This window comes from Antedon mediterranea, chromosome 4, assembly GCF_964355755.1.
Source record: "Antedon mediterranea chromosome 4, ecAntMedi1.1, whole genome shotgun sequence".
Classification (NCBI taxonomy): domain Eukaryota; kingdom Metazoa; phylum Echinodermata; class Crinoidea; order Comatulida; family Antedonidae; genus Antedon; species Antedon mediterranea.
The window spans coordinates 1,076,478-1,090,894 of NC_092673.1; the positions used below are offsets into that span (position 1 = coordinate 1,076,478).

Consider the following 14,417-nt stretch of genomic DNA (forward strand, 5'->3'; position numbering starts at 1 on the left):
AAGGAAAGGTCATGTCAATATTTAATTTTAATAAAATTCCAAAAAATTTCCCCAATGTGATAATTTTGTGCTTTGTTGTTAAATAAACGTACATATTTCCTTAACAAGTCCACGTGTCCTTAAAAAATGCAAATTTTCTAAATATAGATTTTTAGAATTTTTAAACAAATTTCATACTTTGTAGTAGGCCTACTGTATGCCTAGTAAAGTATGTTTGATATTCCATTGTAACGTGTCCAAATGTATCATCTTCATTTTTCCAATAAAGCATTACTTTTTCAGTAAATTAACGCAATATTTTTATATTTTTATTAGAAGTGATAACACAGTATGGTTAATGAAATTAAGATTATCCTTTTTTGTAAATTGGGGAAGGTTATGTGCATGTTTTTGTTTTTGCCATGCGTCTCTGAGGTTTATTTGGAACACACGACATCAGATTGCTTCCTAAATGGCTTTACGCCTTTCAATTGTATTTGGCCACACTCCAGATATGCACACAAAAAATCGCTATATATCAAATAGTTTATGATTATGATTCTATGATCCGTTGGGTCGTGATTGGTGAAATTGCACCAAATTAGCTAGAACAACCCCCCTGTACCTGGGGAAACCCCTTTTTTGAAGCAGTCAAATAATGTTTTATTTGTTTGTCAATCGTTTTATGAAACTATGCCGACTTTGATCTAAGTTTAGTAGTATCTGCTGCTGTAATTGCTTTGAAAGCCTACTCATATCTTCATAATAATACCTATATTATGTCACGTGACATGAGGTCCTTCTGTGAATCTGATGACCAATGACATGCCTCACAATACTAGTATGTCATTCACTACAAAATGCAATTTAAAATGTTTTCAAATGCATATATCGAATTAAATTTATATCATACGCACATTCTTCATCAATAATAACAAGTGTTGTTTAAAGTGATTTTTTTTACCAAACTAAATTTAGTTTGCTTGCAGTTTACATCAACATTTTCATTATAGACTTGAATGTTAAGTTGCAAAGAACGTTGTGACTAAGGTGTATAATACGAATGCTTGGTTCACATTGGGACGCAACGCAAGGACGTAAGCGCATTGCGAGTGATTTTACCAATCACAAGCGATGGATTGAACTGTCGTTTGTGATTCGTCAACTCGCTTGCGTCACGTCCTTGCGTTGCGTCCGTAATGTGGGCCAAGCTCTAGAAGCGCACGTTGTAACTTACTAATTTATTCGTTGCGCTTACTAAATTTAAATGCCGCTTTAAACTTCACGCGTGGTGGTACAGAAATATCCTTTTCTCATCCAACTGCGTTGCTAATAGAACTGTCGTGAGAGAGGCTACTCAGTGAACGAAATCAATCAACAGTGTTGATTTGGAAAGAGGTCGTACAGCGGTCTTGCGGGGTCCACAAACGGTTTATTGAAGCGCCCAATAGGGGCGACCACTACAACAGGTATCCCGCGGATGGTTATCGTAACATCGTGGTAAGTCTGTGTTTTAGCCTTACAATCTGTTTCCTTTTTGTTTCTTTTTTTTGTTTGGACTAAACAGAAGATTGGTGAAAACAGTTACATGTTGTAACACACCAAATGCCAGTGCTACACCAACTCCACCTTAACATTTACATGACTTGTTTACTTAAGTGTTTAAGTAGGACTAAGTCGCAAAGTTAATGACTTGAATCTACTTGAATAGGTCAAACACAAGCTGGATACGAAGAAGAATTTGGCAAACACACTCTGTAAGCTTGTCTTCTGTTTAGATCTTAAATATGTTACTCAACTTCTAACAAAATATCTTATGAAATCTAAAGATCATACTCATACAGCCACTATTATTCATATGTGTAACCACAGGCTAACAATACTAATGTTAACCTTCGTTCACACACAATTTGTCGCATCCGACACAATTGTGATAACATAATTTCTTGGCACGTGTCCCCCTCACAGTGATACTTAATAAAAATAATCATTTGTCAACAACTTACCATAAGGATCGTCCTTTTTAGCGTTAGCTGATATGTTCTTTCTGCTTACAATTCGTAAGTAACCCTGACTGACTCCGCTATATATTAATAATCGTTTCCCTGCTGATTTTTTCTGTGCGTTTGATTCTGGCCGATCACTCTCCCTTCTAATTACACTTTGCTGTGTAACCTACAAAAACAAATTGATATTATTAATTCAACATTATACAGTATCTTACTTATAAATCTTCGGTGAGCCTATGAACATACAAAGCATGCATGGATTGTGAAAGCCGTACTATTCATATTCCGTTTTTGAACGCGAGCTTAAAATTATGTACCGGTTATTATTCTGTTTCTGTTACTGACGAAATACTAGATAAGCCTCTATCTATCTATTTATCTATATATACAGTGCTATATCAGGCTTACTTAAATACATACTAGGCCTAGTGTTCGTATTCCAAAACAATAAAAAATAAACGTCCTGGCCAAAGTTTCACGTCGTTGTTTTAATTGGCCAATTAATGTCATCTCTATGTCATCAGACGTAAGACCTTGTATATAGAATATTTGATATTACTGAGCAAGCACATGGAAATCCAAATTAGTTCTTGCTAAATGTGTAAGATAGTTCTTAAGTACAGTTGCAAAGAGTTGTAAAACTCCCCAAGGGGTGGTGACGAATGCCTTCCCCTAGGATTCGACAAACTCTGAATTGTCGTGACCTATCTTACACCATAATAATGTAAATATCACCTTAATCAATATTCATAAGCATAGCCTGTAAAATAATATTATATTGGAACGATACACGACTCAATCGAATTAAAAATAACTATCAGTAATGGGTCACCTGTTGATTTAGAAATTATTATTTATTATCATAGGCCGCTATACTTGTCTAGACCGGGTATTGGTACGGTAATTTCTCTAGGCCAGAAAATAATGTCTTTGAAATAAATACAGGAATATGTTTAATTGGAGTATGAGTGATACGTATAGAGCGATTTAATTTAGGCCGGTAACACAAATTTTTGTGCACCTAGGCAAAACCATAAAATCGCTAAGTCATCAAACTTATATTTCGCTCTCTGACCCTTCATATCAGACCCTAACCCACTAAATAGTTCGCCGGCACCGTTCGAAAACAGACCTAGATCTGAAAAATATACCGGCCTGCGTGACGCATCCAAGTTTATCGTAATTAGACAGCGTAGTTTTCTCATTGAGGGATGATAACAAAAATCTACCTCAATTTCTTTATCAACACGTCGTCTTAGGCATTCTAGTTGGTCTACAACACCCGTGTAAACAGACTAACAAAAGCAGAAGAGTTTAGACTCGGTTGTTTCAACAAACGAAAAATGAAAAATCTTTTATTAGTGCCGCCGCCGACAAACTGCAGAAAATATACTGATGGTAAATAAGAGATTTAAAATGATATAAGATTATCTATATTTGTACGATGACATTTGCAGAGATGTTAAGTTGCAAGTGACGAAATTTGGTGACTTGGTAAAGTTATTAGGCCTACTGTATAAAATGAATGACCTACACTACATAAATGGAATTATAGACTTTTTAGTCTAAACTTTAGGTATTAAACTAGTTAGGCCTGGTTTTTAATAAGTCTTTGAGTAGGTTAAATACACTGTAACCACCGACTTCAAGAATTGAATGTATAACCTCCTAATCATCAATGATCCATGTTAAACTTGAGGCAGGTAAGGTTAACTAGGACATTGTGTTGTGAAATCCACCTTTTTGTTTAGGTTCTTCAAATAACAAAACAACTTGAGATCCCCTGCTACGAAGGGACAGTACAGCTAAGGACAGGCCTTTTCACAACTTCTACAATATTATTATCGCCTTGTAAAATGACGTTTCACGCTAGAAATCCGTCATATTAAGCTGCTTGAGAGATCGGTCGATCAGGCGTACAATTTTTTTATGTTTCTTTCTTTGCAACAGCAGACGTATCTATAAGGAATATCAGGACGCCCTTGGAAGAATAAAATGTGAACTAAAAAGGCGTGTTATGCAGAGATTTGTGTAACGCCTAAACTGTGATGTAACAACACTACAGTTAAGAGGGTACTCGGGTGAGGGGTCAAAATATGCGCCTTATATAAATATACCAGCGATTACAAACAAATTAATTAGACACTCACCTGTATAGAGAGTACAATGAGGCAATGGAATAACCTGAAAAAAGAAATAAAAAACACTAGATGAAAGATGACCGCTTATGGGAGTTTAAGCGAGCGTGTTGGCTATAAATCTTAGCCCTGTAAACGGCCTAGTCGCGTGCAATTAACCAGTAAAGCACGGTGTTGACAAGCTAGGCATTAACCATTCGCTCCACCTCCGGCTCGCTGGATTGATATAAGGATCACTTGATTTGTTTGTTTTAAACACAGATAACCCATAAGGGTGTGAGAATTGTGCGATATCTATAAAGAAAATACTTACGCAATCGTTAGCAAAGGATACCTCATTGCTTGAATAACTATCGAATATCGCACGGTATTGGTTTCTATTGATAAGCCTCTATACCAGGCCTGTCAATAATTGATCTCCAATGGGGAGCCGTTTATACGCCGACATGTGGTTTTTAAAACCTTCCCGATCAGCATAAAAAGTTTGACACATAAAAGAGTAAAAATCAAAAACAAACAGCGTTTCTCTCGAATTTCAATAATCGAGAAATATCTTCCGTTATCCTATGTCCAGTTATATCATGATGCCGATATTTTTTGTATAAATTCCGTGAGGGGTAAGCACGTGGATGAGAGTATACACTGCCCTTGATTAAATGGTAAAGTTATCCTAGGACGCAAAACTCAATGAATGGATACGTGGTGTAGTTTAGCCTTATGAGGCGGCACGCTCGTTCCGTTCACTGTATTGTCAATGTGATCGCTGATTGGTGTACCAACGCTATGCATGATTGCAAGGCATTATATCCAATAAACTAAATTTCACCCGATGGGCGGGAATATTGACACCATCCGCAGACGATCGCGCAACAAATTAATAACGCTAAATGTATTAGGAGTTAGGACTGGTTAACCCACTACGTCACGTAACCCTAATTAGACGTTTTATACAGCGGCTATCGGTCACACTAAATTTGTTTGCAATCGAGTCGTCACGATAAGGACTTAGTTTGCGTTCTCTCGTTAATTAGTACGTAATTAGTATGAACCTATAACGTTCATTCACAAGGCTAACAGTCATAATCTGCTTTGTTACTACATTGCAACCTAAAATCACTAGCGATTGTCTTAAGTCCGTGCTTATTATTCTAAGTTCACACGTTAATTACAGAAGAACATAAATACATTGAGATACTAATCTACAGTTAATCAACCAATAACAGAGAAACTTTATATCTCAACCGATCGCTTGCCTATCAACCCTTTGACTTGGATATATACACGGTAATCGTCTTATCGTATGAATAGACTTGTGTGTTTGTGTATATATAACGTTTCACTTAATAAAAATAACCGTACATAAGACAATTGGTACCGTAATTAAGCAGAGATTTTGAAATGAAAACCAAATTAGAAGTTAGTTTTGTGAGATAGTGTATTATTTCAGATTCTAATTTATCAGCAGAAGAACTTTGATTAAACCAAAACTGATAAAATATAAATATTTAGCAAATCCTAATTATGTCCTCTTCAGAAGTATTGTTGTTGGTATCATAATTAACGGTCCTATAACAGACATTTAAACATAATAAATGACCCGTACTTATTAATAGCCTCTAAATTATTAGCCCCTGCTATTAATAGTCCCTAAGTATTTACATGATTAGCCATATTTCAAAATATTCAGTTTATTAATTTTATTTGAATTTTAATGAATTAACAACAAATTATATAAAAATACTGTACTTACAATAAATTCCAACTTATATCCATGACTTGTGTATATCTTTTAGAGGGCGCTGTTAACTTTTCCTCAATTCTCACAATAAGATCCCGGCAACGAAAGTTGATAGATGGAGATAGCGTTAAGATTGTAGGCCCTACTTATGTCTGATGGTGCGCGAGTAAGTGCCTGCACTATCTCTATTAAAAAAAATTAACGCTATTATTTTTTTCCGTTTTGAAGGAATGACAATCTCACGACGAATTCAAGATTAATATTGATCTGTCTATCGTTATTTGATCGTTTTTATCACCTCCGCAAACTTGTAGAGTGGGCGGGGTAAAGATTTTATTTCTGTTGTTGTATTGAAGTGATCTAAACATTCCGGTTTATATTAGTAGACACACTTTAGTGTCGGCGGCGGGACTTGATGTGGATTTTGTGCGCGCACCATCCATACTTTCCTGTAGTACTATGTACGTGACGTCATAATGAAGACATTTCTATTGTAGACATCATCACAAGGCCATCCTAATCGGCTTTCTATAAACGAACCTTTGCGCCGGGTATTGTTGAAATATCATGAAAGAATTTAAGTTATGCATGTGCAAAAATAAATAATTGTTTTTTGAAGGTGGCCGACGAGGGAAATACAGGTGAGAAAACAATGTTTGATTAAGGATATTCCGGATAAAACCCATAGTTTTCCTAGATCAATCCGCGCGCGTCGTCTGTGATGTGGCATCATTACATGGTACTTTCCGTGTGGCCCGTAACAGCCTAGCCCAGTATCCCAATTCATCATCATTACCGCCAATTCCCTTTACGTGCGTTATTCTCCCACTTATCTGAAATCATCATCATTGGTATGTTAAATGTACACATCCTTCAGTTTGATATCTGTGACTTTAATCAAAACCAGGAAACCCCTCACACGTAATATACACACATGGTTTATCATATTTAAATAGTCCCTTATCAATATTGATAACAATGATATCAACATATATTGCAGAAATACGTCTGCCTTTTATGTTTTTGTATGGGTTATTTTTTATACTCATAGGCCTATTCGTTTCACATCCTCAAAGTCTCTGTCTACACTTCAAACTATATGTGATGTGCCCATATATGGTAGTGATATGCCCAAATATGGTAGAGATATGCCTAAATATTGTAGAGATATGACATCATCATGTCCATATATATCACATATGTTTGTCAGTGTTTGTCAAAGTTTGATAGTGTAGACAGAGCATTCGTTAAGATTCTTTTCCCCTCAAAATTTAAATTGATGATAACCAATTTGATGAGACAGGGCATTAACCCAAAACATATAATCGTTTTTTATCAGCTCATAAAATTACTTTATGATTAGTCACATCAATAATTAATAAAAGAATGGAATATTTTTGCTATTGTTATATCATAGCCTCTCCTTGACCGTCTGCGTCGTCTAGCGGTAAACACTAACCGTTTCGTGTAAGTTGTTAGTTTTGTTTTCGTACTAATAGCGTACCGGTACTTATAGTACCTGTAAACACGAACCTACTCTCTTGTTGACACTTACTAATACAATTAATAGCAACGTGCTTTGGTTTCTCTTTTTAAAGTTTTTTACGTGGTTACGACGCATTCAGAAGTATTTCCCGTTTTTACAGTAAATATATAATTTACCGCAAATAAGTCTCTTCTTGTACTTTCTTCCTCTTAATATGTTATTAAAAGTTCGGATGTGATCTATTATGCAATCGATATTAAACTTCCGAAACTATTTTTAGAATTTATTTTCTGAACTTTGTTTAGAAATTCAACGTGCTTTATTGTTATCGTAACAGATAACGGTAAGTGATCCGTTTATTTGAGGCGAATCAAAAGAAATGGAATTCTTTTTCGTTCAATAACCCTATTAACATGTTAGCCAATCTTTTATTCTATGATTGTGAGATTATAAATGGTGGATTATATTTTCAATTGTTCGTCTATTGGGGACATACTTTATAAACCTCAAATAACGCTCTTTCGAAAGTGTGTACAACAGTCGTTCGACTTTGGGTCGTTCGTCTTCGGGTCGTTCGTCCTGAGTTCGGATTTTTCGACGGTGACTTCGGGTCGTTTGTCCTGAGTTCGTGCCCCGGTACGTGCGTGTATATTGTGTCTCCGCTTTACGTCACTGACAAATTAGTAGATGAATTTTACTTTATCGTTTTTAAATGTCAAGTTGCTTCTTAAAATATGTTATGAAATTATTACCATAGTTTTTGAATTGATCACTAGTACGCAGTCTACAAGATCAACATTCATGAAATAGTATTCGGGTTATTATAAGTGTACATTTTAAAATGGTAACACACGATGAGAATGGCAGTGACGTCATGCTCAGTAAGGAATACCGGTAAATTATTTAAAATATGAATTAAACCATCATATTTCTCCATGATTACTATTTAGTTTGAACATTAGGCCTATAAATGATATTAATCACATTGGTGACATAGTTATTTATTCATTTGTAAATTTGTTATCTTCATTTTCAGATCGCCGTTACCACGAAAATAAAAATAAAATAATCCAACCAACTTTCTTTCCATGTATACAGTTTGATATTTGTCGTGGTTTAAGTATCGTTGTTATTGTTTAATTAAACTATTATATTTTAAGCACAATATTGTCTATACATTAAACATATTATAAAAGCTAAGATTACACATCCACCCACATTATTTAAAATATGAATTAAACCATCATATTTCTCCATGATTACTATTTAGTTTGAACATTAGGCCTATAAATGATATTAATCACATTGGTGACATAGTTATTTATTCATTTGTAAATTTGTTATCTTCATTTTCAGATCGCCGTTACCACGAAAATAAAAATAAAATAATCCAACCAACTTTCTTTCCATGTATACAGTTTGATATTTGTCGTGGTTTAAGTATCGTTGTTATTGTTTAATTAAACTATTATATTTTAAGCACAATATTGTCTATACATTAAACATATTATAAAAGCTAAGATTACACATCCACCTACATTTTGACGGGTTCTATTTTGCTTTCTTCGAATCCAGCGAATTGATTCATCGAACCAGGAACCAATCGCAACAAACAATAGTTTAATTCAACATCTTATTAGACAACTATGCCGCTTCGACTATCTCTATTTTCTATTTTCAAACAGTCTTGAAATTGCGTATCTTGACACAAACACGCACTTAATTTGACGTGTGCAGACTTACGTTGAAGTGCGCCCATTTACTTTCATGTGCGCACGCCACGTTGAAGTGCGCCCATTTACTCCACGTGCGCCCATCACGTTGAAGTACGCCCACCAAAGAGTTGTAATAAGCACAATCTTTGACGCCCACTTAATTTCACGTGCGCACACCACGTTGAAGTGCGTGTTTAAATAATGTTATTACATTTGTGGCTTTTGTAAATGCCCGCGTCAACTTTTTATCATATATCAAGGCTCATGAGTCGTCGATGAGGAGGAAACGGATCCAGACATTTCTATCCGATGAGTTTAATATCTGATATACGTGATATTTTAATTTCATATGCCTAATACTAACGTCGTGTGGTCTGAAACGTGGGTGATATTTTAACATTAATCGCTTAATTAGTTTTTAATCGTTATGTTTGTCACCACAATAAGGATATTATTAATCAAAGGGCTATTATAACACCACATGTAGGACAACACTGGTATTTTTAACGCACGATTTTAACCATTGGTCATACCTATGGTCCCTGTAAAAATGCGTTGTCATGTATTTTCGCGTTTAATGGTGGTATCCACTGGAGACGCAATGCATAGACGGGAGCGAATTGACCAATGACAAGCCACTGTTCGAATAATCCATCGCTTGTGATTGGTCAAATCACTTCGTTGCGTTACGTCCTTGCTGGCGTCGCTAGTGGGAACCAAGCTGTAGGTGCATGAGCGGTCTTCTTGCAAGGGATTTAAACAGACAATTCAACATGTATAATAATTGGAATATCTGGAATAATACAATCACGATTCATTCACTTAAATAATGACATGGAACGGCCTAAACAAACAATAGTCCTCTTAGTCTTCGTATTAGCAATCAATAGATTAAAATTATCGGTTTAATAAGCGCACGCACGAGTAGACGCGCGCGCGTGTCGGCGGTAAACATAACCGATATTTTATACTTATAGTGCATAATGTTATTTTCAGTATCTGCTATAGTTAAACATTTCTAGGAATTTAGTGAAAAGATGTAACTTTTGTTTTATTTATAGACGTCCTCAAATGTCTTCAAACAGACAACATACAGATAAATTCACCTATTTTTGCAGACAATTCCTCGAAGTTGACATTTACCGTGAGTGTGCAGAGGCGTATTTGTGCGTTTGGTAGCCGAATAAATACGTGCTTGTTGTCAAAATTTGAGCTACAAATTGCTTATAAATAAGTTTAATTGTGTACCCAACCACTTAATTAACCTACGTGTATCCACGCATTGTTTATTAAGCTCTATGTTGTCGTCCACTTTTACGTAATAAACGATAGATTATGAGTTTTTAAAATTATCGATGTTATTAATTTTGCTTTGGGCCTACGTCATTTTAATCTAATTGGCAACTTGTTTACGACGGAGGAACTTTCTGCTCTCCAAATATTAATAGGTTTGGAACAAAACACTTGATCAATTTCCGGATCATCACACATTAACATGTTTGTCTGTTTGTTTTACTTGTTCGTATTTTATGACAGGCATACTTAATTTACTGTTTTCTTATACAGATATCAGATTTTTTTTTTATCGATGAATACCGTATTCAATTTTTTTTTAAATTAATGAATAAATATTTATTTGCTATGGGATTGAGGAAGGCTTAAATAACATTTCACTAAAACTTGGTTCCTACTATAACGCGACGTCGGATGAAGCCCATCACAAGTAATTGACCAATCACGATGCGCGATAGATCATCTGAACTGTCGCCTGTGATTGGTCAGCTCACTTGCGTTGAGCTTGCGTCAAGCGACAACCAAACTTATATATTTTTTATAGAGTACGATTGTAAAAATAAGTTCTGGTTAGGCCTATTTAAAAAAATGTTTTTAAATATCTGACCTTATTAACGGCATTCCTACTCAAAACTGCAAGAATTTTAATTTTCAAAATTAAATGCTTAAATCGATATAAGCAGACGACCTAAAGTCAGACCACAGTACTTTGGCGCTAATAAAGTAGGCCTGAACAGGTCTCGACATCCCACTATTTTGACCATCTCTTCAACTCTTACTAATGCTTTTATAGGTTAAATTTATTATATAAATTTACGCAATTAAAGCATATTTTGAATTTCTGTCGTCGAATAAACCCACGCATTCTTAACTAGAACACGTTTGCTGAAAATGTAATATTTCATATATCATGTGTATTATATAAAATATCATATACGTTTTTATTTGATGGATTGAATATAGAAATGTAAATTAGCCTATTCTTTTACGTCTTTCAAACACCGGGCGCACACCAACAAAACGCCATAAGCGTTGGCGCCCTGGATGTGCGTGAACTCCGGAGTTTTGCTGGCGATGTGGGAAAGGGGCGAGTTTTGGTAGTTGGTACGGGCAGGTGGTACCATCGAAATGCCCATTGAGTTTAAGCTATAAAGTCAGTTGATTAAAAATTCTTCGGTTCTGCTAAACATGGCCTTATTGAAATTGTCATGGATGTGATGCTCTGTCGAAGGTTTGATTACAGGGACATGATATAACCGGTATTAAACCCATTACCCCCTTGATTTTGGTTCTGCTAAAGATAACCTTTTGGATGGACCCACGTCCATAAGGAAGTATATAAGGTGTCTAAGAACCTTGGGATCATTTCTAGGCTTTCTTCCTTCCTCCCAACTAATATTCTCAGGACCCTTTATTGCACACTCATCCTTCCTTATTTGAGCTATGGTAACATTGTCTGGGCCAACACTTACCCTTCAAACATCATTAAACTCTCTATCCTACAAAAAAAAGCTATCAGGACTATATCTGGCGCTCATCCACTGTCACATTCCTCCCACTTATTCTCCAAACTCAATCTTCTCAAACTCTCGGACATTCCCCTATCCCAGCAAGGTGTCTTTGTTTTTTTGGCCACTCACTCACTTCTCCCTTGCCATCTAAACGACCTTTTCGCTCCTAATAATACCGTTCATAAATATTATACTAGAACAAGAAATAACATATATATCCCTAACCATAACACCAATTATTTTCAACATAGCATTAGATATTCTGGACCTCTATTGTTTAACAATTTACCCCCCTCAATTTCCTGTGCTGCCAACCGCTATTCATTTAATAATAACATAAAAAATTACCTTTTGTCTCATTACTGATCGATCTGTTTGATATGGTCGTTTTTTCCATGTTCCGTGACTTGCTATCTTTATTATTCAATTGTCATCATATTCGCTATATGCCATGCAGCTGTACTTTTTTCTGTTCTTTTTTTATTTTTTATTCCAACTTTTATCTACTGGTTTTATATATATTTTGTATTTCTTTATTGTTTAATTAATTTATTTTCTTTATTTATATATATTTTTTTTTTTTTCTTCTCTTATTTAAATATTTTGTAAAGGCAATCCCGTCACAAGATTGTAATCTTTTTGGGATTTGCCTTCGTCCATTTTCTTGTTTTATCACTTGCCATTTTGTTTTTGTTACTTTTGTCTTTTGGACGTGAATAAATGTTCCTTGAATTGAATTGAATTGAATTGAATTGAAGGTGTTGTTAATTACAGGAACCCTGGATAATCCAGGGACTGGTAGAGAACCCGGCCATTCATTACAACATGTAAATCACTCAAACCAATGGTCACCAAAGCAAAAAATCACAATCTGCTGCTATTGTCACGGCGGACTTTCATATTGACTCTTCTTAAATAATATCCAAGTGCAGAGCATACAACCATGATTACGAAAAATAACAAACAGTATCTACAACGACTTTGTAACAAGCGATATAATCAACGAATACGATATTCTTTTGAACAACGAAGACTTCAAAGGACGCCGACGACAATGCAAGATTGTCTAATGTGTTTAATGATGAGGTATAAATCAGCACAATATTGCGGGATCAAAGTCAAGGGCACAACAATAGGCATTCACAATAAACATTGATACGGACGAGAACAATCGCGTATACAACTTACAGAGCAAGGCGACTATATCACAACTAACGCGCGCAATGCACGTAATTTTAACAATTACAAGCGGTAGTACAAAACGTGTTTATTCCTATCTCAAATACGCTATTTAATTTGTGGTTTCACTTACGATTGGTTCCCACTAGGACCGTTGCAACTGCTTTAGGCCTACGTTGGTATGGACATTTCTGGTTATAATAGGGTGTCTACTAAAAAAAGAAATAGGCCTAAAAGTATGTGGAATTTAAGCTTTGCTTACTAGGACGCAACGGGAAGGACGTAAACGCAACGGGAAGGACGTAAACGCAACGCAAATAATTTGGCCAATCAAGTAATAGCTTATCCGAACTGTCGCATTGTCATTGGTCAACTCGCTTGCGTTGCGTTTACGTTATTTTGTTGCGTCCTCTAGTTATATACATCAAACCAAAGTGCTGTCAGACTGCAACACAAATTATGACATTTTCAATTTAATAAGCATACTAGCATTGAACAAGGTAGATTGGATCTATAATTCACATGCTTATTACACCCTGGAAAGGGACTCCACACTTTGGGGTTACTGTGTCAAACGATCGAACTTATCATAAGCTATCTTTAGTTTGATTGGTCAAATCTTCACTTGAAACCATCCAATTGTCAGATTGAAAGAAAAGAATAAAGAAGTTTCAAGTTCCATTGTACCCCCGATATTGCAACCATTTATTAGAAAGCTTTGTCAATATACAAGTTCTTTAATTCCGTTCTTCCGTGTACCATCATCTATTGTGTTCATGTGGACGATATTATACCTCCTGTGATGTTGGTAAACAAAGCCTTCAGAAGGATTGCTTGCTTGACACTTTACAGCGGTATCAGATGTATTTGTCGAACATATTGGATGAAAAGCGTACCGTGATAGCTACATTGAATCGTGGTAAGGCTTAACAAAGCTGGCCGTCTCGCTCCGCACTAAGCCGGTTCTTATTTACTTGAGCTTGCCCTTTGCTATTACTGGGAGAAAGTTGAGCATTGTGTCAAACTCGGAGATTATATTTGTAATAAAGTAATTTATGATTTAGAAAATTGTGAAAAGTACGCAAATGGTCACTTCGTCAATTTGTAGAGACTGTGTGACCAAGTGACACAAACTTTGACGCGCGCGCGTAAAGTAGGCTACGTCATGCGTCAACTATGTGGTAATTGGGCTGTCAATGCTAATCGCAATATATAGACCTACCTAGGCCTATTCATTTTTAAATGAATAACATGGTTGCATGCCAATAGGCATATTCCTATTTGCAACTTACACGATTTTGTGAACACATAAATTGTAAGTATTTCGGTTTCATAGAGGGCGTTATACACTTAAGTTAACTTAAGTTTT

General features: G+C 35.6%; 1 protein-coding gene across 3 annotated transcripts in view; it reads right to left on the reverse strand.

Annotated features, from left to right (window-relative positions):
* LOC140046095 (fibroblast growth factor 8-like) overlaps positions 1-6,034 on the reverse strand; it is a 251,885-nt gene extending 245,851 nt beyond the window's left edge. For 2 of the 3 annotated variants that reach the window (XR_011844731.1, XM_072090615.1), the window contains exons 1-3: positions 4,440-4,833; positions 4,139-4,172; positions 1,986-2,154 (exon numbers count right to left, since the gene is read on the reverse strand). Coding sequence is in view for 2 of the 3 variants with exons in the window: in XM_072090615.1 (XP_071946716.1) it covers positions 1,986-2,154; positions 4,139-4,172; positions 4,440-4,465 (229 nt within the window). In the remaining variant the exon portion in view is untranslated. Of the gene's footprint in view, positions 1-1,985; positions 2,155-4,138; positions 4,173-4,439; positions 4,834-5,876 lie in introns of those variants that run through there. The other variant, XM_072090616.1, reaches the window with a different exon arrangement.
* Positions 6,035-14,417: the final 8,383 nt, after the last annotated feature.